The sequence below is a fragment of the Alosa pseudoharengus genome, unplaced genomic scaffold (assembly GCF_046254945.1).
Source record: "Alosa pseudoharengus isolate Yale_2024_CS ecotype anadromous, Long Island Sound unplaced genomic scaffold, YU_APseudo_1.1 YU_APseudo_1.1_scf_24, whole genome shotgun sequence".
Taxonomy (NCBI): domain Eukaryota; kingdom Metazoa; phylum Chordata; class Actinopteri; order Clupeiformes; family Clupeidae; genus Alosa; species Alosa pseudoharengus.
The window spans coordinates 7206499-7229452 of NW_027468689.1; the positions used below are offsets into that span (position 1 = coordinate 7206499).

The 22954-nt window shown below is 44.4% G+C and overlaps 1 protein-coding gene across 4 annotated transcripts in view; it reads left to right on the forward strand.

Annotated features, from left to right (window-relative positions):
• atp11a (ATPase phospholipid transporting 11A) overlaps nucleotides 1–22954 on the forward strand; it is a 96088-nt gene that overhangs the window by 34471 nt on the left and 38663 nt on the right. For all 4 annotated transcript variants that reach the window (XM_076302982.1, XM_076302980.1, XM_076302981.1 and 1 more), the window contains exons 2-10: nucleotides 15950–16072; nucleotides 17145–17234; nucleotides 17826–17906; nucleotides 18260–18367; nucleotides 20175–20303; nucleotides 21192–21295; nucleotides 21413–21463; nucleotides 21785–21849; nucleotides 22398–22479. In XM_076302982.1, coding sequence (XP_076159097.1) covers nucleotides 15950–16072; nucleotides 17145–17234; nucleotides 17826–17906; nucleotides 18260–18367; nucleotides 20175–20303; nucleotides 21192–21295; nucleotides 21413–21463; nucleotides 21785–21849; nucleotides 22398–22479 — 833 coding nt within the window. The remainder of the gene's footprint in view (nucleotides 1–15949; nucleotides 16073–17144; nucleotides 17235–17825; nucleotides 17907–18259; nucleotides 18368–20174; nucleotides 20304–21191; nucleotides 21296–21412; nucleotides 21464–21784; nucleotides 21850–22397; nucleotides 22480–22954) is intronic.

The window sequence follows — 22954 nt, forward strand, 5'->3', positions numbered from 1 at the left end:
AATTTCTGTGCAACATGAACAGGGCCTTCCGTGACAACAAGATTTTTAACTCATGAATACATTGCAAAGAAACATTTAACTCAATGAATACATTGCGAAGAAACCATAGGAACATAGGTCGGTGACAGTACAAACTTTGAATTTAAACGATTTCTTCGCAATGTATGAGATGAAAATAGATAGATAGATAGATAGATAGATACTTTATTGATCCCTAGGGGCTCAACGTTAAATGCATCTTGTTCATGTTGCACCGAAATTTAAGAGGCCACAAAACTGGCAATATAGCTAACTGGGAGCTCCCCGCTAACCCTGGCTATCGGCTCAATTACCTCTCTAAACCACAATCTTGTTTCGTAATAGGCAGGTATTTGCTATTTCTTGTTCTAATTATCTAATCCTTATTAACCATAACAGGCTACCAGAGCTGCAGGAATATCGTCGTGGGAACTAGCATCTAACGTTAACAGTATCATGGGAACGGCTAACGTTAGCTTCTAACTGTCTCACAATAACAGCAAATCCAATGTTACTACGAGTAAATTAATAACATGTAAATATTATTAAGTAGGCTGTACAGTTGCTTGACCAAGGTTATTGAATACACTTTCCTGAATGTAAAAGTTAAAAGATGAATGGAGACATAATACATACCTCAACTGCGATCGCTGGTCGAACTGGGGGCTAGGCTGGGTCTTGTCCGAGTAGAAAGTTTGAAAATTCCCGGTCTTTGCTGAGTCTTTTGGTTAGCCAGAAACATGCCAAAACTCTGTCCCGCTCTTCGCCCATCTTCTGGCTGTCCATAAACATGCCAAACAGCCCGTATGCGTCATCAGATGCTGTCCCCGCTCTTAATGTAACACTACGGTTGGCCAGAAATATGCCATAATTCAGCCATACGCTACTGGCGCCTTCTTATCTGTTATGGCTGCCCATAATCATGCCAGATGTATGCCAAAGTGCTGCCAGAAAGTCTGCTATCTGGGTGCACCGGTATGGCGGTATATTAAAAATTCATATCATAACGAAAATATACACCGGTATACGGTGTGAACCGGTATACCGCCCAGCACTAACTTGGGGTTAAGTGCCTTGCTCAAGGGCACAACGGTAGAAGCCGGGAATTGAACCAACAACTTTCAGGCTACTGCACGCTAGCCCAGCTCCTTAACCACTACACTACCACCGCCCAAAATGGCCCCGTTGCGTTTGGCCGCTGAACCACGAGCTGCTCTACTGACCTAGATAGCAAAATCATTTTGGCCCAAATTTGGGCCAAAACTGGCATGCCATTTTGGCAAAGCTTTGGGATGATGTACGGCCCAAATTTGGGCCAAATTAGGCGTGCCAAAACAAAAACAAAAGGCGGCCAAAACCCAGCCAAAACCAATTTTGGAATACCAAAATGTAGCCAGACATATCCCAAAGAGTTGCCAAAACCCCAAAACCTTGCCGAAAAGAGGCCTTAAATGACCCAAAGTGATGCCATAACTGACCCAAAGTGTTGCCATAACTGACCCAAAGTGTTTCTATTTATTTATTTATTTATTTATTTATTTATTCATTCATTTATTTATTTAAACCTACTATGTCCTAGTATTCTAGGCTCATATTAAGTTATATGGTTAAACTAGGTTCTGTGTGTTATGCAAAAAAAATTAAATGAAGCAAAATATTTTAAAATTATATGTTTTATTAAAGCTGTTCTGCTTGTTGCTCCTGGTTGGGAGGCAGCTGGTGGTTTTTCCTCCCACCCTCCCTATCCCCAGCCCAGTAAAACCACCTCTTCACAGCCTCCTCAATTTCTTTGTTTGTAGCAGATAAGCAGGATGGATTTCTCCTCACTGTATCTGTAAATGAGAACATACACAAAACAAGTTTTCAGTGTCAGTGATTTAACAGATTCTAAACAGCAATAATGTATGCTACAATCTTCTTCACTATGCGAACTGTAAGCATTGTCAAACAAACTAATCATCTGGAAGATAGGTGTGAAGGTTCTGTTGTCTTCCACATTGCAAAAATGCTTTGAGTTCAGTTAAATTCTACTAAGAATTGGCTGACAGTTGAATGATGGTTTCAGCCTGATATCCCTATAGCTACAGGAGCCTTTGGGAAAAAAAATGTCAGAGCCGAGAACAGGATATTTGTGAACAGTGATGAACAGTTTAAATGCTTACCCATAACAACTGATTTGAGATGTAATTTCTCAAACGGGATTTTCCCGTTCAATCCCCGCCATGACATTTTCTTGGCCAGATTGTTCCTAACGGCCTGCTTCAGTATGCGCCAGACACTGTCCTTCACATCCACTGACCCTGCCAATCCAAGAGTGATGACCTATAAAAGAACCAGTGGTATTATTTACTAAAAATAAAAGTACTATTGTTTGATAAATCACTCAGCATACCATTCTAAGAGAAATCAAAAGGAGCTCACCAATTCCTGGTGAAGGTCCCTGCTTGCCTGTCGCGCTCCAAGACCTCCAGTGCCCCCTCATCCCCCAGGGGAAAATAAGCAGTATGCCTGGTGGTGGTGCACATCTGACCTCCCTGGATGGATTTGTGGAGGTCCTGAAGAATGCGGATCGATCATGGTCTTCTGCTGGTCCAGCAGAATTTGTTGGTTTACCAACAGATCACGCAGAAGAGCTGAAAAACAAAACATTAAGCATTAAAAGGCAGTTTTAAATAATCCTAAATGCATGTATGTGTGTATGTACATATATCTATCTGTAGCCTGTAGGAAGGAGGACTGTGTTTAAGAATAATGACATCAGGTTACTAAATTATATGGGCAAGTGCAATAGTTCTACATATTTTAAAAATGCGCTTGTGTAACATTTGTGAATAAACTTAATGACATTAGGTTATATGGGCAAGTGCAATAGTTCTACTTATTTATAAAACATTGAGTGATTCACTCCTATAAGGGCGAGTGCAATAATTTCGTGCAATTCTGGTGGTCTATGGGCGAAGTGCAATCCTGAGCTGGTGGTGTCTACTTACTGCTGACCAAGACTACTTAGGCAGGGGAGACTAGACTTCAACTTTTGAAACTGAGTGTAACTGGGTAATTTCCTGTGAGTGCTGTGCTAGGGCCAGCCCTATTTTTGTGTGTGAGTGTGTGTGTTTTATTTTGTTTGTTTGGTTTATTTCTTTGGTAAAACAGCTTGTTGTGGAACCCAGTTGGCTGTGCTCAACCTGCTTTAAATACTTGGGCTAGTGGCTTTACAGACACTGGTGGACTGCTTAGAAAGCAAGATCCTTCAATCAACCAGGAGTTAGCAACAAGTTGGGCCAACGGTTTATCAGGTAGCCTAAGCATATGATAGTCCTGCCCCTAAATATCTTATAGCCTACTGTTTAATGTCTACTAGCCTATTGTCTATGTTCATTTCCTACAACTTGCAGATCCCGTTTGCATTTCTCGATGTTTTCGAAGGTAACGTACATACATTTAGCCTGCCATACTTCACATCTAAAATGCCTTCATGCACGTTAAATGCAGTTTTATGCTACAAAGGTAGCCAATGATCGGCTCACTGAATTATATGGCATACAGGCTATTTACATGTAACGGTGTGGAGGGCATGACTGGCGTTTATAACATAAACGAATATTCTGAGTAACTTGATGTTAGCAATGACAATGTCTTTTTAAAATGAGAATAAACGCGACTTACCTTACGTTGTCTGCCGGCAAACTGATGTGAGACTGGGGGCTCTTCTGGGCATGGAATGTTCAAAATTCCCGGCGTTTGCACAGCCTTTTGGCAAGCCAGAGAGATGCCAAAGTGCGCCCGTAACTCATGCGATGCGGTCCCGCTCATGAACTTTTCAGCTGGTTAACCAGACATAGGCCATAACTAAGCCAAAATTGCATGGCGCCCTTTATGTATTATGGCAAATCATAATTAAGCCACAGGTCGCCCAAAAGACTTAGAGGGAGCTTTTCCTGTGCCAAAACAAGCCCAAAGAGGCCAAATGTATACCAAAACAAAGCCAAAATGATTTGCTATCTGGGTGAGCCAGACCCACATCAAGATGTAGGGTCTGGGGACTCACCGTTCGCAGTGCTCAGTCTGAGGGGTGGGATAATCGGTTGTCTTTCAAATTCCCTCTGCATACAATAGGACAGCTCTACAACTCATGAGTCCCATGCGTTTTCCCACCAGCGGAGCTAGTTGGCTACAGTAGTTCAAACTTTTGCCAACTTAAAAAAAAAGCTTGACTTGTGTCACGCTGTTCGCCAACAGCAACAGCAACATCCATCTTCTTTGTTTTCAAGTAGCAGGGAATTCACGCCGAACCTTTGCAACTCTGCCATCAATCATTATGTTAAGGCTAAATGCTAAAATTGAACCCAGCTACAATTTGTAAGGTATCACCAATATCAAGTTAATGTTACAGATGTATGCCTACATACATTCTTAAAATGGTACTGGTCTACGATTAAATATCTATTAAAAACTTCACAATGGACGATAGAGCGTGATCTGCAGGCGACTTGTTGGCTATTATTAGGAGGTGCGTGTCCCGCGAGTTACAGGGTGCCAATGGGCACTGTGTTGGAGACCCCAGGGCTAGATATACTTATCAGTATGAGCCAAGTATAAATTAATTTAGTGTATTTCTGAAAAGAGTATCTCTCTAAAATTAAGCTATACGTATACAGTACTTAGTTTAAAATAAGTAGACCAACAGTCCACTTCCATAACATTCTTTTTGCACTTAGGGCTGCCTGCAATCACAAAATGGAAGCTGCAGGCCAGATTTGCTGCCATAGATTTCAACCTGAGGATCAGAAGGGACTGAGGCGACCGTCTAAATATTTAGCCCAGGGTTTGTTTCTGATTCTGATTACATGATGACTATTTGAGGCAGCCTTTGTTCGTTTGTTCCCCTGGGGACAGCAGCGCTAGTCAGAGAGGCATTTCGGCGGTGGTGGTGTGTGTGTGTGTGTGGTGCGTGTGTGTGTGTGTGTGTGGTACGTGGGCGGTGGGATGAAAGGAGCCACAGCGGGCACATTGAGTTGGCGAGGGCATATCTGGCATGACCCCAACACAGCCCGCTCTCCCCTCGCCCACTCTGGAGGTGAAGCGATGAACAGATAAAAAATAGAAGCACTCTCTATCACTCTCCCATGTCTTTGTTATTTAGCAAACATGCTGTGCGTGCGTGTGTGTGTGTGTGAGGGGAGTCTGTGTTGCAGTCTTGTTTGTGGTGGTGTTGTGCTGTTGTTTGCTGAGATTGGCCTGAGACAATGGCATATTTATGAGGCAAAATGGCCTATCTGTGGCCACACAAAGAGCCAGTGACTGCTTGTCAGGGTGGAGCTGGCTGTGTGTGTGTGCGTGTGTGTGCATTTGTGACTGCTTGTCAGGAGTGGAGCCAGCTATAGAGATGGATCCGACCCTTTGGCTGAAAGAGTTAGCAAGACTGAAATCAGGAGGAAAAACAGCATGACAAACACAAATTTGAGAATTCAGTTTTTGTGTGTGTGTGTGGGTTGAATTCATTCCATAAATGTTGCGGTCTTGTAGCAGGATTGTGTGGCTGACTGTGTAAAAATGTATGGAAAGACTGTTCTACATCTTGGGTAAATTGTACCAAACACCAGCTAAATAAGCAAGACAATCCATTTCTGTGTGGAAAGTCTTTCCCAGTCATAGTAAATGCTGTCAGGTCACATTACTTGTGTCAGTGGCGCATAAAATATTGCATCCATGGGAACAGGTAAAATGATGCCATTGCTGTTTGTTAGACCAGCTCATGGCTAAATGACTCCAGTTCTTTTATTGTGTTGTGAAAGCAAGAGAGCGATAACACAACCTGCCACGTAACATGCCTGAGAGGTATTGTAAATGAACGTACCTAATGCAGCAACCTCAGGAGGAATTCTTGTCTAAGAGTTCAGCTATGTGTGCAATGGCTGCAGGGGATTATATGCCTGATCAGCAGAGCGGAGGCATTCTTAAGATGTTTGGTTTTTCTAAAAGATGTTATGCCAATGATTAGCCCAATTTGAGAACTAACGTGTGGCCACATGAGTTTACATTGCCTTAAGTCAAAACTGCAAGGTTATATTAGAATAGAAATCCCCTAAAATGCAAAGAACCACTAACCAGGACCATTTACCAGATATCTAACATCCGTTAATCATAAGTAAGTATAAGTACTGTAGAAGTACTCTTTTGATCCCGTGAGGGAAATTTGGTCTCTGCATATATCCCAATCCGTGAATTAGTGAAACACACTCAGCACACAGTGAACACACAGTGAGGTGAAGCACACACTTTAGCTAAGTGTACAAACGACAACACAGGCAGGGGAAAAGTGTGTCTCTTATGTGTGTGTGAGGGGTTCTTGCAGCGTGGAGGTGATTATGACGTGTGTGTTTTTAATTCTGATTGACTTGACTCTAGTTACTGTGACATGCTGACCTTTCTCCCTAATATAGCTTCACAGCAGGGTCCAGTGATGACGGGTAGCGCTCTGATTACACTATAATATACTGCACCGTCATCTGTGACTTATGATGGACTCTCTTGGGACCATGCAATGCAAATAGTTTGGCAGTACATTAGAGCGGGCTTATTACAAAATATTGACTCTGCCAAGAGGCTTTGCAGCTTTTGTTTTCAAATCAGAAAGTGAAATGTAAGACTGTGTTGTTGGTCCACTCCTTTTGAATCGACTCAAAACCTCCAAATGAGCAGTGAAGTGTGAAAAGTGTGTCTGTACGCTAGTCAGGTTTGCAAACAGGTTTTTTTTTTTTTTTAAAGTATATATTTTTTTGGGCATTTATGCCTTTAATTGACAGGATAGTGCAGAATGACAGGAAGTGAGTGGGAGAGAGAGTCGGGGTGGGATCCGGAAAGGACCACGGGGTGGGAATCGAACCCGGGTCGCCGCTGTACGGTGCAGGTGCCCCAGCCAGTTGCGCCACTGCTGGGACCGCAAACACGTTTTTGAACGTGCAGCTGGAGCGCTGCTGGTGGCCTGCCCGGTGACGGCCTAGTTAGACGCACCATTCCGTTAGCTCTGCTCCATTCCGTTAGCTCTGCTCCATTCCGTTAGCTCTGCTCATGCTATCCCAGTCCCCCCTCAGACCATGGGTCAGAACTACTACCCCCAGGCTGATGATCAAGGCTGCAACTGCAGTGGGACAAATAAACACACGTAAGGAAGGAGTTGATAGGGGTTCTCTTTAATCTCTCTGTGTGTGTGTGCGTGTGTGTGTGTGTGTGTGTGTGTGTGTGTGCAGTGGGACAAATAAACCAGGCCTTAAAATTCATTTTTCAAAAATTTTCTTCGATACTTGTTTTAAAAAGTGTTTGATTTTGGTGCCCCCACCACCCTGACGTCATCAGTAATATATACTGTAATGGGATCATTCACAACAGTGGACATCCTAGATTCTGCTTGACTCTCTCCACACACACACAAACACACGCTGAAAATGATGGCTTATGTGATATGTTTCTATTTCATATATTTTTAAATTCATATAGAGTGTATTTAGTTAATAATGTATTTTTTAACGTATAGCATTTTACTAGTAATTACTAGTAGCTAAACATATTTAGTCATTTGAATGCTTCATATTGACGTTTAACCTATAACACTTAGGCATATCTTTAATGTGGTGTGTAGGTCTAATTGAGTGCACATTGGTGATAAGTAGGTGTAATTGAGTGCCTGTCACTTTAAGAAAATACGTGAGAGTAATTAGCCTCCCTTCAGCCTGACGGTTTTAGGCTAGTCGTTAGTGAATAAAAGTTGTGCATAGTGCATAAGGATATATGGATGCAAATCATTATGTTTTCTATGTCATTAGATACAATAAATGTTCAAAAAACTAACAAGTCGAAGACAATCTTTCTGGGATCAAGTGTTGACGTGACCTGAGCTAGCAGGATAGTTACCAAGGAGCTCTTTCCAGATGTAAAAGTTTGCCATGGTTGCGCAGCCTATTTGCGTAAGCGCAAAGTGGTTCTCTCTCTCTCTCTCTCTCTCTCCCCGTGTGTCTGCGTCTGCATGAGGCTATGTTCAATTTAACTCGGTAGTTGATCCGTCCGGTCAATAGCACCGCATTCACGCCACTTCATGATTATATTAACGTCATCAGACAGGCTGTAAAAGTGTATGCGGGAATTTCTCGCATTATGATGGCTAGAGTTGTGGGACTTGAACAAATTATGCGCAATACCCGCAATCCCGCTGTGAAATTTAAGCCCTGTAAACACACGTAAGGAAGGAGTTGATAGGGGTTCTCTTTAATCTCTCTCTCTGTGTGTGTGTGTGTGTGTGTGTGTGTGTGTGTGTGTGCGCATCTCTGCAGTGGGACTAATAAACACACGTAAGGAAGGAGTCGATGGGGGTTCACTTTAGGCTCCTGTGTGGGTTTCTGATCCTCTGAGAGCGTAGGCCTGTCTCAGTGTTTAAGCAGCTGGTAGACGATATGAAGGGCAGGCCTATCCCACTGTGTAACTGTGTGTGTGTGTGTGTGTGGTGTATAGTGTCTGTGTGTCTGTGTCTGTGTTAACCCTCTATGAGATCTATCAGCAGTAAATGGGACGTCAAGCTCTTGCTCCACAATCTCATTCATTGGCAAAGGCTTACAGTCACCTCTAATTACTCCAGAGGTCTAGTGAGGAGGGAGGCCATTTCTTCTCTAGCTGTGGAAAGGGATGGTGGGCTGTCGTCAGCATTCTGCCAAACTGCCAGTGTGATTGTTGAAGGGGCTAAAATTATTTGTAAAGGTGTTTTTAGCAATGACAAATGGAAGGAAGTAGTGTGTGTGTGTGTGTGTGTGTGAGAAGGAAGTAGTGTGTGTGTGTGTGTGTGTGTGTGAGAGAAGGAAGTAGATAGATAGATAGATAGATAGATACTTTATTGATCCCCAAGGGGAAATTCAAGAATTTAAGTTGTGTGTGTGTGTGTGTGTGTGTGCGCATGAGAAAAGTCTGCTGTTTGGGTGGAGACGCTACTGACGCAAAACTGTCTCGCTTTTCTGTTCTTAAAGAGACAGGCACACCATTCCTGTCACAACAGCAACAGTAAATAGGGGCAGAGATTGCTGAGAAGAGAGAGAGAGAGAGAGAGAGAGATAGAGTGGAGTAGAGTGGCCTGTCCTCAGAGCAGAGAGGATTACGGTTGAGATTATGGAGGCTCAGAGATGACAGACCAGCTGTTGGGCCTCTACGGACTTAAGCCTCGTAACCGCAGGCCAGAGAAGAGAGGGAGAGAGAGAGAGAGAGAGAGAGAGAGAAAGAGTGAGAGGCATGGAATGAAAGGGTGCAGGAGAGAAGAGGAACATAAAGCACCTACAGTATGTTCCCCTGGTCCTATGCTCCCCGGGTCCTATGTTCCCTGCATTGTATGGGGCCGAGGAACATAGGACCCTTTTTTAAAACCCTAACCCTCACCCCTAGCGGGGAACATAGAACCTGGGGAACATAGGGATGACCCCACTCCGAGCTATGTCCTTGAGGGTAGCTATGGTAACACCTGTAGCTTGCATGTGTTGTGAACAGGTTGTGTGACAAAGGAGGAGCAGTCTAGACATGTGAAGTGCTAACCGTAATTCCCACCTATTAACTGAGATTTGTACATTGATTTTGAAAAAAAATGTCTTCAGCTAGGAGATTAATCAGGGGGCGGGCTATACATGGGGCATACAATTCTTTTCTTCATTATTATTTATTTTTATTTAAGCAAAATTTAGATTATTGTACTGAAGCTGACTTAATTCTGACTGAAAAATTGCAATTTCAAAATCTTTCAGAAAGAAATGCAATTAGATATGTTCCCCAAATTGTGCAGCCCTAACAGGCATAGTAGCTGAGGGCAGTTGTGTGTCTCCTAACAGGCATAGTAAGTAGCTGAGGGCAGTTGTGTGTGCGGTCCTAACAGGCATAGTAGCTGGGGGCAGTTGTGTGTGCGGTCTCCTAACAGGCATAGTAGCTAAGGGTAGTTGTGTTTCTCCTAACAGGCATAGTAGCTGAGGGCAGTTGTGTGTCTCCTAACAGGCATAGTAGCTGGGGGCAGTTGTGTGTGCGGTCTCCTAACAGGCATAGTAGCTAAGGGTAGTTGTGTGTCTCCTAACAGCTAAGGGCAGTTGTGTGTGCGGTCTCCTAACCGGCATAGTAACTGAGGGCAGTTGTGTGTGCAGTCTTGTGTGTGCAGTCTCCTAACAGGCATAGTAGCTGAGGGCAGTTGTGTGTGCGGTCTCCTAACAGGTATAGTAGCTAAGGGCAGTTGTGTGGTCAGTGTGTGTTTGGACAGGGGAGAGCGAGTGAGCGGAGCGAGTGCCCCAGTGGGTCTCTGGTTGCAGGGTGTGTCTATGAGCTCACTGCTCTCATTGTTTAATCGCACACACTCATGGACACGGTCATGGCCTCGGCCTGATAACAAAGACGTGACTGTGGGCATGAGTCATTCCTCATGAATCTTTCACTGCTTTACGCTAACCTGCCTGCCTGCCTGTTACACTGAACAGGTAGCGCTCCACAGGTATGAGTCATGCCCGTATGTGGTAGTGACACACACACACACACACTCACACTCACCACTGTCGGCTAGGCTCTCCCTAGGGCCACAGAGTTTATATGTAGAGGCATGATGGTAGTATTAGATAGTAGGGGTGGGCGATATATATCGTCTGCGATCGTCTGCGATAATATTGTGATTGTTGTTTTAACGATGTGCAATTTGACATTATCGAGTATTTAAATTACTTATGGGGAAAAAACACTCGAAATTACGCACTGAAGACTCATACATTCCCAGGAGGTGTATGCGGGAGAAGCCATAGGGAGAAGCCCCTGGCTGCAGCAGAGCAAGTGTCACGTGATCACTAGTGGGTCACAACATTGTCCCACGCACGCCTAATGTTTATTTTGTGCAGCGAGAGTAGCCTACTTGGGATTTTATGCGGCTACTTTTGTCAAGTATCTGTTCAAGTAGCATTGATGAGACAGTCACGTTTTTTCCTACACGGTATTATATGGAGAGAAAACATTAGCCTTTGAGTATTTTAATAGTCAGTTGTAAACAAAGAACTATTCTCAATTAACTCTTTTGTAAATGGACTGAAGTTCGCTGTAAATATCTACGTTTACCGATTATGCTAACGTTAGCATCTCTATGGGATTTCTCATATACATTAGCCATAAGCTAACGCATTAGTTTCTATTCTGTAACTTGGAATGGTAGCCTCTTGGAAGGCTAGTGCTCTTAAACAAAACATAGAAGGAAATAACTGATATGTACTCTGTTGGTCTGCTTAGTTTTACAGTGAATCCTATGTAAAGGTTTGAAAGGAACTTCAGCCTCAGACTTTCTCTTGGGAAACTGTAGGCCTATTAATCTTCTCTAATGTAGCTGGCTAGACCATGTCGTTGCCACACACCCAAGTGGGGGCAGAATTGGAAATATGTGACAATGCATTGGTTGATTTGGTTAAAAAGTCACAGGTTAGGTTATTGGTTATTATTGTAATGATGCAATTCATAAATAATTTGCGGTAAAGTAACTCAGACTTTAACAAAACATTTTTTTAAAGGATATCGACTAATTATCGTTATCGTCAAAATGACAAAAAATATCGAGATATTATTTTTTGTCCACATCGCCCACCCCTATTAGATAGTAGTATTGTGTGCCACTGCCTTTAATGTTTAAAATGAATCATAAGATATTGTTACCTAAGATCTTCTCTACATGGGAATATTTACCTGAGGTTACCTCTGCATTGTAACTGTCTGTGTGTGTGTGTGTGTGTGCCTTAAGTTACCTTTGCATTGTAACTGTGTGTGTGTGTGTGTGTGTGTCTCTGTGTGTGTCTGTGTGTGTCTGTGTGTGTCTGTGTGTGTGTGTGTGTGTGCCTTAGGTTACATCTGCATTGTAACTGTGTGTGTGTGTGTGTGTGTGTGTGTGTGCCTTAGGTTACCTTTGCATTGTAGCTTGAATGTTATTCCTCATTATTCCTTTGAAGAAAAGTGTCTGCTAAATGATATTGCAAATATAATCAAATAATATAGTATTATAGGTATTATTTGCCCAGTCAAAATAATGAAATTGTGAATATCTGTGAGTCTACCTCATACCTGTCAGCTGAGGAGTATAGATTACACTGAGAGTGTCCTCACGCTTGGAGACCGACCGCTTTAAAACGCTTACTGCCTCGGATAGCTTGCTAAATCCAAAATGAGCGGTATTAAATCTCTGGTAATGAGAGGCGAAGAGGGAACAATCCCAATTTAAGGAGGAGTTCATTGTCCTCTCCCGGTGTGTTCGGCCCGCTTGTGGTAAAAATAGCCTTTGAAGTGATAATAGGCAATATTTCCCAGCTTATGTAAGCACTTAAGATTCTGCCTCAGATGTAATCCCACCCCAGTCAGCCAGCCAATCAGGCAGCAGGGGGACGGGAGGAGACGTGGGGGGGTTAGCAGGCAGCAGAGGATTGTGGGAACTTGAGCAGCGCAGATTTGGAGACGTACGTACGTACGTGTTGCTCCGTGAAACATCTTTGGGCAGCCGTTCCCATTCGCCCGTCAGTCACAGCTAATCAAATGTTATGAACTGTCTCCACACCTGTCTGCCCCCCGGTTCCTCAGACGGTACGAGTCACAGAGCTACAGCTAAATCCTCATCAGTGTCCCTCAAGCACAGCTATGTGACGCCTGAGAGCTGCCTGTGATTTATCTCTGCATATGATACCCCGCCTGATGAGTAAAGCTTGTGTGGCTTAGAGCCAAAGAGGTTGACAGCAATATAGGCTCTTTAGAGACAGTAACACTACAGCACCCAAGAGGATCGTAGATTTGCCAACATGGACAGACAGACTGTTACTATTTACTGTTTAGTTGTGTCTGATTAGTTGTGTCTGATTAGTTCTGTTTGATTAGTTGTGTCTGTTTAGTTGTGTCTGTTTAGTTGTGTCTGATTGGTTGTGTCTGTTTAGTTGTGTCTGTTTAGTTGTGTCTGTTTAGTTGTGTCTGATTGGTTGTGTCTGATTGGTTGTGTCTGATTAATTGTGTTTGATTAGTTGTGTCTGTTTAGTTGTGTCTGATTAGTTGTGTCTGTTTAGTTGTGTCTGATTAGTTGTGTCTGTTTAGTTGTGTCTGTTTAGTTGTGTCTGATTAGTTGTGTCTGTTTACAGCAGTTGTATCTGATTAGTTTTGTCTGTTTAGTTGTGTCTGTTTACAGCAGTTGTGTCTGATTAGTTTTGTCTGATTAGTTGTGTCTGTCCACCATGGTGCACTTGGACAGGCAGGCTACACCTGACACGTAACTGAAGTGTTCCGTTTTGCACGTAACCAAAGTCATTTTAGGCAAGTCCCTCCACTCGGCGGCCATATAGCAACACTTTTTGGGCACTCTTCGGGCATCCTATTCAGCAGAAATGTGCGTGTGCAAGGCTTCACGACACCAATTTTGCTCCAGCGGCGAGTTCACAACACATGATTGGGAAGATGTCTTCACAACACACCATATGATTGGCTCAATGAATTCACATCACACCACATGGTTGGCTCAATGTATTCACATGTCGATGTTTTGCCGAGGAAGGGGTGTGATATGTGTAGTAACGGCCATATTGGCGTTACAAACTAGCCCCATGCATTTCTATGGAGGGTGTTTTGAGTGCTGTGTCTCCTCATTAGAAAGTCTCTGACGTAACTGAAGTGTTCCGTTTTGCGCGTGCGCGTACATGATAGAGGCGTGTTCATTCGAAAAAACGCTCCTCAAACAGTATGCTTCCATTGAGGGCCCGGATCACAGTATGCTTCAATTGAGGGCTGTAGGGGTCAATGGTGGCTAGTAGCCTGGCTGTAAGGGGCAGGGGTGGGCAATGGTGCACACTGATGCTAGTCTGTGTTCAGAAAGAGGTCGAGGGAGGGAGGACTCTCACATGTCTGTCACACAAAGCAAGTTCCATTCCCAGGGGAGAGCAGCCTGACACTTTTCTGATGACACGCCTCAGGATGTTCTGCGAGAGGGGAGGGGCTTACGCATGTGTACCATGTGTGTGTGGGAACGTGCATGCGTGGGCTTCGGCTCCGATGACTGAGCATGTCAAACTCGCAGACAGGACACGCTCAAGCATGACACTCTGGACCTGTGCCAAAACGCAGCCTTTTATTCAGCTAATGGATGTTCAAGTACTGATAAAGTGACTTCATGGTGTTTAACATTAGATTTGATTAGATTCAACTTTATTGTCATTGTGCAGATTACAAGTACAAACATATCGGTAACAGATAAAGTCCGACTTCCGTTTGAGAATGGAAGATAAAGTCCTTGGCGTCACATACAGCATGAATGGCTAGCATATCATAACATAAGGCTGTAGCACCTTTGCCGATTGTCAAACCTGTGACGGCCACCTTCCTGTCTTTTGTAACTGGTGTTCTACTGAAGCCCTGCTGGAGCCTGATGAGCATCGGTTTGTTCAGAGGAGTTATTGTGCAGACACTCTAAGAGGACATTAGCGTGCTGAGTGTTTATTGTGTGGAAGAAGTGAGTTGAAATGGCATATGAGTGGAAACGATCGACTTCAGCCTCGGAGTCTGCTGCTGTTGGTACCATGGCAGCACTGAAGTCTGAGAGAGATAGATAGATAGATAGATAGATAGATATACTTTATTGAAGGGGAAATTCAAGAGAGAGACAGAGAGAGAGAGAGAGAAGGGGGATCTGAGGAGATTGTTTACCAGCTGACTCTCTTGTTGACTGCTGTGAGGAAGGAGGACTCTAGACCAAAGATCCTTGATTACTAGCTCCGCTTTAACCCTCTCTGTCTAGACATCATGCCCTCCGTGGAAGGACTGCTTTTTGTTGTGTGTGTGTGTGTATATGTACGTGTTTGTGAGAGGTGTGTGTATGTGTGTGATGGGTGGGGTTGGTATTTTGAAATTTATAGCAGTGCTTTTGTTAATGTGTGTGTGTGTGTGTGTGTGTGCACTCACTCTTTCTGCCTGTCCCCATTTTCTTTTTTCTCCTCTCTTTCTCTCTCTCCCTCTTCTCTCTCTCTCTTCCTATTATCTCTCTTTCCCTCTCTCTCTCTCTCTCTCTCTCTCTCTCTCTTTCTCTCTTTCTCTCGCTGGCCCCTTGTGAGCATGGCAAACAATGCCTTTGCTGTTACAGGAACACAAATATGCCCTGACAGGAAGCACAAGTTGTGTACCAGCTGAAGGCCCCTCTTCAGCACTCTTCCCCCGTCTCACTGGCACGCTGGCATCCTCTCCTCTCTTCTCCTTTCATCCTCTCCTCTCCTCTCCTCTCCTCTCCTCTCCTCTCTTCTCTTCTCTTCTCCTCTCCTCTCCTCTCCTCTCCTCACCTCTCTTCTTCTCTCCTCCTCTCCTCTCCTCTCCTCTCTCTCCTCTACTCACCTCTTTTCTCCTCTCCTCTCCTCTCCTCTCTCCTCCCCCAGACCCTGTTTTCCTCCAACGCCTCTGTGTAAACACCAGCTTATTGTGAGCAGCACTTCAGTCTGAGCTCTCCTGTCATGTTCTCGTCAGCGGAGCATTTGTGTAAAGTTGATGTGCGCTGTCACATCTACACACGTCACAAACACACACACACACACACACACAGACACATACACAGTACAATAAAGTACAAGCAGAGTGTTCCCTGTCTCACAAAGGGCATCGTATGCCTTTTGACTGGCCGCAGTGGGTAGTGTAAATCATGGGGAAATGGATTTCCTCTGTGAGAGAGTGGAGGCTTTTAGTGTCTGCAAAGGGCTTTGCATGTTTAGCATGAGTCATCTCATACCTTTGATGCTGCTTGTGTAATGAATATGCACAGCAGGTGAGTTGCTCTGCCAACTGGTTTCATCTTTCTCCTCTCTTCTCTCCCTCTCTCTCTCTCTCTCCCCCTCTCCCTCTCCCTCTCTCTCTCTCTCTCCCCCTCTCTCTCTCCCTCTCTCTGTAGTGTACGGGGGAGGAGAACTGGGTGGACAATCGGACGGTCTACATCGGGCATAAGGAACCCCCGCCGGGAGCCGAGGCCTACATCCCACAGAGATACCCCGACAACAGAATAATCTCGTCCAAGGTGATTGAGCACTCTCTCTGCCTGGGCCCAGCCCCATGTCTCTGGGATAGGACAAGCCCAGACTCAGTCAGTCCCTGGGAGTGTGTGTGTGTGTGTGTGTGTGTGTGGGGGGTGGGTGGGGTTGGTATTTTGAAATTTATAGCAGTGCTTTTGTTAATGTGTGTGTGTGTGTGTGTGTGTGTGTGTGTGTGTGTGTGTGTGTGTGTGTGTGTGTGTGTGTGTGTGTGTGTGTGTATATGTACGTGTTTGTGAGAGGTGTGTGCATGTGTGCAGGGTTCTCAAGTCTCACGCAATGGGCGTGAGACACATGCAATTCCACAAGTTCACACACTTACACGCCACACCTTGCATTTCTCACGCAGAAATATTACTAGAGATGTCATAATTATTAGTGGAAGCGCAGGGATACGAGAGGATATCTCGCAGGGTTCAGAACTAGCGCACCACTCACCAGCGAAATCAAAAAAAAAAAAATCCACCGACAGCCAATCAAAAAATAGTGTTCGTTGTATCAGGGTAAGATTCCAAAATAGGACATCCCTCCCTGCAACCACATTATGTTTGTACGCTTTTGTGGGGTTACACACAAACTGTCAAAACTGCACCAATATTATTTTTATTTAGAAATTCAACTGTCTGTCATTTTGGTAAACCAGCCTACTTATGGCACTTTAATAGTGTGTGTAAATCAGGCCTTTCTACAAACACTTGTAACGCTGTAGGCCTAGCTTACTTTATGGCAAAATTATTTTCCTATTTATAAACCGCACTCATCTTAGTAAATAATAAACTTACTTTATTCAATTCTACACACAATTTTTAGTGAGTGAGTGCCCCCCCCCCCCCCAAATCTCACTCCAAGCTGAGCTCAAAACTTGAGAACCCTGTGTGTGTATATGTGTGGTGGGAGGGCTTGGTATTTTGACATTTATAGAAGTGCTTTTGTTAATGTGTGTGTGTGTGTGTGTGTGTGTGTGTGTGTGTGTGTGTGTGTGTTTTGAGGGGGTTGAGCGTTTTTTGCCGTTTATGGCAGTGCTTTAGTTAACACCTGCACCTGCTCTCACGTCCCCAGTACACCTTCTGGAACTTCATCCCGAAGAACCTGTTTGAACAGTTCCGGAGGATTGCCAACTTCTACTTCCTCATCATATTCTTGGTGCAGGTTAGGACACCTTGGATTCCTCTCTGTGTGTTTGGGCAAGTCCTCAGCTGGCCAGTGTATGCCTGTGAGGGAATGCCAGTACAAATATGAAGCCCTAGCCTGTTTCAGTTATTTATCAGACTCATCTCTCTCTCCCTATCTATCTCTTTCTCTCTCCTTACCTCTCTGTCTCTCCCCATCTCTCTCTCTGTCTCTCTCTCTCCCCATCTCTCTCTCTCTCTCTCTCTTTCTCTCTCTCTCTCCCTATCTATCTCTTTCTCTCTCCTTACCTCTCTGTCTCTCCCCATCTCTCTCTCTGTCTCTCTCTCCCCATCTCTCTCTCTCTCTTTCTCTCTCTCTCTCCCTATCTATCTCTTTCTCTCTCCCCATCTCTCTCTCTCTCTTTCTCTCTCTCCCTATCTATCTCTTTCTCTCTCCTTATCTCTCTGTCTCTCTCTCTCTTTCTCTCTCTCTCTCCCCATCTCTCTCTCTCTCGCTCCCCTCTCCCTGTCTATTTCTTTCTCTCTCTCTTTCTCTCTCTCTCTCCCTATCTATCTCTTTCTCTCTCCTTATCTCTCTCTCCCCATCTCTCTCTCTTCCTCTTTTCTGCAGCTCATCATTGATACTCCCACCAGTCCCATCACCAGTGGTCTGCCTCTCTTCTTCGTCATCACAGTCACGGCCATCAAACAGGTACCGCCGCCCACCACTCTAATCTCGGCCACTCACACCATGAGGCTGCGCTGAGCTGAGCTGAGCTGACCATCAGACACAAGAGGCTGTTCAGGCTCTCTCTCTCCCCCTCTTCCTCTGGCTCAATCAATTCTTTGTTTCCTTCCATCTCTCCTTCTCACTCTCTCTCTCTCTCTCTCCTTCTCTTTTTTCATCTCTCTCTCATTCTTTCTCTCTCCTTCTCACTCTCTCTTGTTCTCTCTCTCCTTCATTCTTCCTCTCTCTCCTTCTCACTTTCTTGTTCTCCCTCTCCCTCTCTCTCTCTCTCTCTCTCTCTCCTTCTCTCTCTCTCTCTCTGTCTCTCTCTCTCTCAGGGCTATGAGGATTGGCTTCGGCATAAGGCAGACAATTCCATCAACCAATGTCCTGTGCATGTCATTCAGCACGGCAATGTGGTGCGGAAACAGAGTCGAAAGCTCAGGGTATGTTTGTCTATAAACCACACACACACACACACACACACACACACACACACACACTCACACTAAATCCTTTATTTGAGCCTACCAATCACATTTCCAACATAAGGGATTAAAATGTTTCCAGAGATAGTGTAACTCATTTTTATACACAAAGGTAGGTATACATACATACATTTAAAATGCCAAGAGATAGCAGAACTCATTTTTATACACAAAGGTAGGTATACATACATTTCAAACGCCAAGAGATAGCATAACTCATTTTTTATACACAAAGGTAGGTATACATACATATATACAGTAAAAAGCCCAGAGATAGTATTACTCATTGATCTACACAAAGGTAGGTATACATACATACATACATAAAAAGCCCAGAGATAGTATTACTCATTGATCTACACAAAGGTAGGTATACATACATACTGTACATAAAAAGCCCAGAGATAGTATTACTCATTGATCTACACAAAGGTAGGTATACATACATACTGTACATAAAAAGCCCAGAGATAGTATTACTCATTGATCTACACAAAGGTAGGAATACATATATACATTTAAAATGGCCACTCCTGTAGTCACTGACCGCATCTCCATATTATGTGCGTGTGTGTGTGTGTGTGTGTGTGTGTGTGTGTGTGTGTGTGTGTGTGCTGGAGTGTCTCTCCTTCGCTTCATATCTCAGTGGCGGCTGTGTAGGCCGTGTCTCGTGTGTGTGTGTTTGTGTGTCTGTGTAGGCCGTGTCTCGCGCGTGTGTGTGTGTGTCTGTGTAGGCCGTGTCTCGCGTGTGTGTGTGTGTGTGCGTGCGACCTCCCTCCTAATTGCCTCGCATCTGAGATGGGCATCAGTAAGCATGAATTACTCGTTATGACAACCAATAAACACGATTTTATATGTTTTATTTAGGTTGAGCACGGCATCAGTTGGTGGTGTGTGTGCGCACTTGTGTGTGTGTGAGGGTGGGTAAGTGAGGCCGAAGGATTTTGCTGCTTTTAATCTAGTCGGCTTCTGTAATCTGTTATGTAACGGAGGATCGGAGGATCAGATCACGAACTGTCTTTGTGAACACTGTAGTGTGCATATTTTCATTTGTGTTGACGTAAATATTTTTCATTTCTCATAATTAATTGTTTTTCTAAAGTGCTGAAAGGAATGGGGAGCTCTTGCTCTTAGAGTGTGCAATGCTGAGGAAGTTTTAGTTTACGTTCCCCAGGCGTCCTGCTCTACAGTAATGTCTGAAAATGTTCTCCAGACTTACAGTATGTAAATGTCTATTGAGAATGCAGGTGTGAAATTGGAAGGATCCTGGAGAGGTGTGAGGCGTTTCATTTAATTTCATTTCATTTTCTGCTTTGTTTTTTTTAAATATATATATTATATTTTTTGGGCATTTTATGCCTTTAATAAGATAGGATAGTGGAGATTGACAGGAAGTGAGTGGGAGAGAGAGTCGGGGTGGGATCCGGAAAGGACCATGGGGCGGGAATCGAACCCGGGTCGCCGGCGTACGCTGCAGGTGCCCCAGCCAGTCGCGCCACTGCTGGGGCCTGATATTTTTTTCATGTTAGGATGTATGCTACTGTGATCTTATGATTGAACAGCTCAACAATATGACATGTTTCCCTTGAGGTGTTCCTTAATGCTTTAGATGGCCATTTGTAGCACAAGCTTAAAAAATGTAACTATGTAGGTAAATTTAATAATCATATTACCATGCTAATATGTTAGCACTTTCTCTGCACACACACACACAACACACACCAAAAAACATGCTGATATCTACTGTCCTGTACTGTCTTGCCAGGTGGGTGATGTTGTGAAGGTGAAGGAGGATGAGTCCTTTCCGTGCGACCTCATCCTTTTGTCCACCAGTCGGGACGATGGGACCTGCTTCGTAACCACCGCCAGTTTGGACGGAGAGTCCAGCCACAAGGTGAAACCCTGACCAGTCACCACCAAGCGCTTGAGGTTCCCCTTTAAAAAAACAAACAAGACAAAACAAAACAAATCAAATCAGCCTTTACCAGCCAACAAACAGCAATTTAGTGAAGATGATTCAGAGAGAGAGGGCTTGTTGTGTTTATTTCGATGAATCAGTTGTTGCTGAAATTCTGTGACCTTTTAAAGCTGCTTAGGTATGGCTGCTTGATTATGGCAAAAACTATAATCATGATTATTTAGTCAATATTGAGATCACACGATTCTGAACACAACATACTCAATGATTTTGAAACTTGAACTTAAGAAAATAGATATCAGTGAATTAAATTGAAGTATGAATATAATTCAGCAGAAAAAAATAAAAAAACAATACATGCAAAAAGATAATTAGTTTCCAGCGTAAATCAAAGGGCTGCACTGTTTTGATAACAACACAAAACAAGAGCATTGCTGCAAAATAATTATATTTCCATTATGTTGCTTTCGTAAACATTGGAAGTCATCATTGATGGTTGATTGATTAGTTGATTAATTGCTTAGCCCTAGGCTAGCCTTAGGTCGTTAGGTTGGAACCCAGTGGGGAGGTTATTGATGTAGAGTTCAGCTGTACCTCGGCTCTAGAGGTTTTATTAGAATCAGGATGTGATAAATAGCAAGCCACTGTGTGTGTGTGTGTGTGTGTGTGTGTGTGTGTGTGTGTGTGTGTGTGTGTGTGTGTGTTAGTGCCATGTCTGTGAAGTTCACATTAATGACATCTGATGTCTGTTCACATTTGAGTGTATTTTTTTCCTACGCTTCTGTATGCTTGTGCTAAAGCTGTACTTTAGTGTGCTATATCTTTATGTATCTCTTCCTGACCTTTTCTTTCTCGCTCTGTCAGACTCTCTACGCAGTGCAAGATACAAAGGCCTTCAACACCGAGGAGGAGATTGACACGATACAGGCCACCATTGAATGTGAACAACCACAGCCAGACCTCTACAAGTGAGACACACACACACACACACACACACACACACACACACTCCTACTACTCCTACTATTCTGCAGAGCAAGGGATATCCACTGACCTTTGTTCTCCCTCTCTTTCTCCGGATTTAGATTTGTGGGACGCATCAATATTTATTTGGAGCGGGATGAGCCCATCGCCAGGTAAATCCATAGTGGGAAATTGGGTCATAATTAACAGTGGCATGGTCTGTGCACTTGTCCTCTGGGGGGGTGTGGGGCAGGGTTAGTTATGTTTGCGTTCCAACACCAGCAGTGGTGTTTATCAGCTTGTGTGTTACAATGCTGTTATTGTCCTATCCTATATTTTATTTTATTATGTCTTTGTTAATACATATTATTTGTTTATTACGTGATGATGACCTTGTTATTGCAGTAGTGTTTGTTGTTGTTGTTGTTGTTGATGTTTTATTGTTATTGAAATGATATTGTAAACTAGTGTTATTTGACGCGTTCCCTCACCAGGCCGCTGGGGTCGGAGAACCTGCTGCTGCGCGGTGCTACGCTAAAGAACACGGAGTACATCTACGGTGAGAACCCCGGGGGGAGGGACACACACACACACACACACACACACACACACACACACACACACACACACACACACCCCGTGCCGTGATTAAACCAGTCACTGAAGCTTGGAATGGGTCGGTTAATTGCTGTCATGGACAGAGAGGCCCACTGCTGCAGTATGAGAGCACTGTAGCACTCAGGGGATACACATGCACATACACACTAGCACACATTACACATACACACATACACACATACACACTAGCACACATTAGCTGCACCAGGGTGCACTCTGACTGGGGGGACTCAGGGAGATGAATGGACGGTTGTGATGTGTGCGTGTGTGCTTGTGTGTGTGTGTGTATGTGTGCGCGTGCGCATACATGTGTGCACACGTGTGGGTTTGTGTGTGTGTGTGTGTTCGTGTATGTGCGTGCGTGCGCATACATGTGTGCGTTTGTGTGTGTGTGTGTGTGTGTGTGTGTGCGTGTGCGTGTGCGTGCGCATTCATGTGTGCGCGCGTGTGTGTTTGTGTGTCTAATCACCAGTGTGTTTCCTCCCTCAGCTGTGGCCATCTACACTGGCATGGAGACCAAAATGGCTCTGAACTACCAGTCCAAATCCCAGAAGCGCTCAGCAGTAGAAAAGTAAGACTCACCCCCCACCCCCTCATCTTCCACCCCTCCTCCTTCTCTTCAACCCCCCCTCCTCATCTACCACCACCCCTCCTCCTCATATTCCACCCTTCCTCCTCTTCCACACCCCCCTCCTCATCTACCACTCCCCCCTCCTCCTCCCTCAGCATCTTCCTCCCCAGGCTCATGTGACCTGGTCTGTCGGCTAAGCCAGCCTTGGCTGTTCCCCCTCCTCTCCGTAGCCTGTCGGCTGATTCGTTAATACATGCCCCGCCTTGTCTGTTGGGCCTGTAGGACTTCTTTACATTGATTGCCACTGTGTAGATCATGTGTCCGCTGGCTGTGTTTGCATTTTCCCCTTGTCAGCGTCCTCCACTGAAAGATTTGTCTCCTTCAAAGCCTTCGCATCCAATGCAGGGGGACGGGGGGGGGGGGCTGCCGGTTATGCTACACCCGTTTGTGCTTTAGCTGGACTTCAATTAAATGT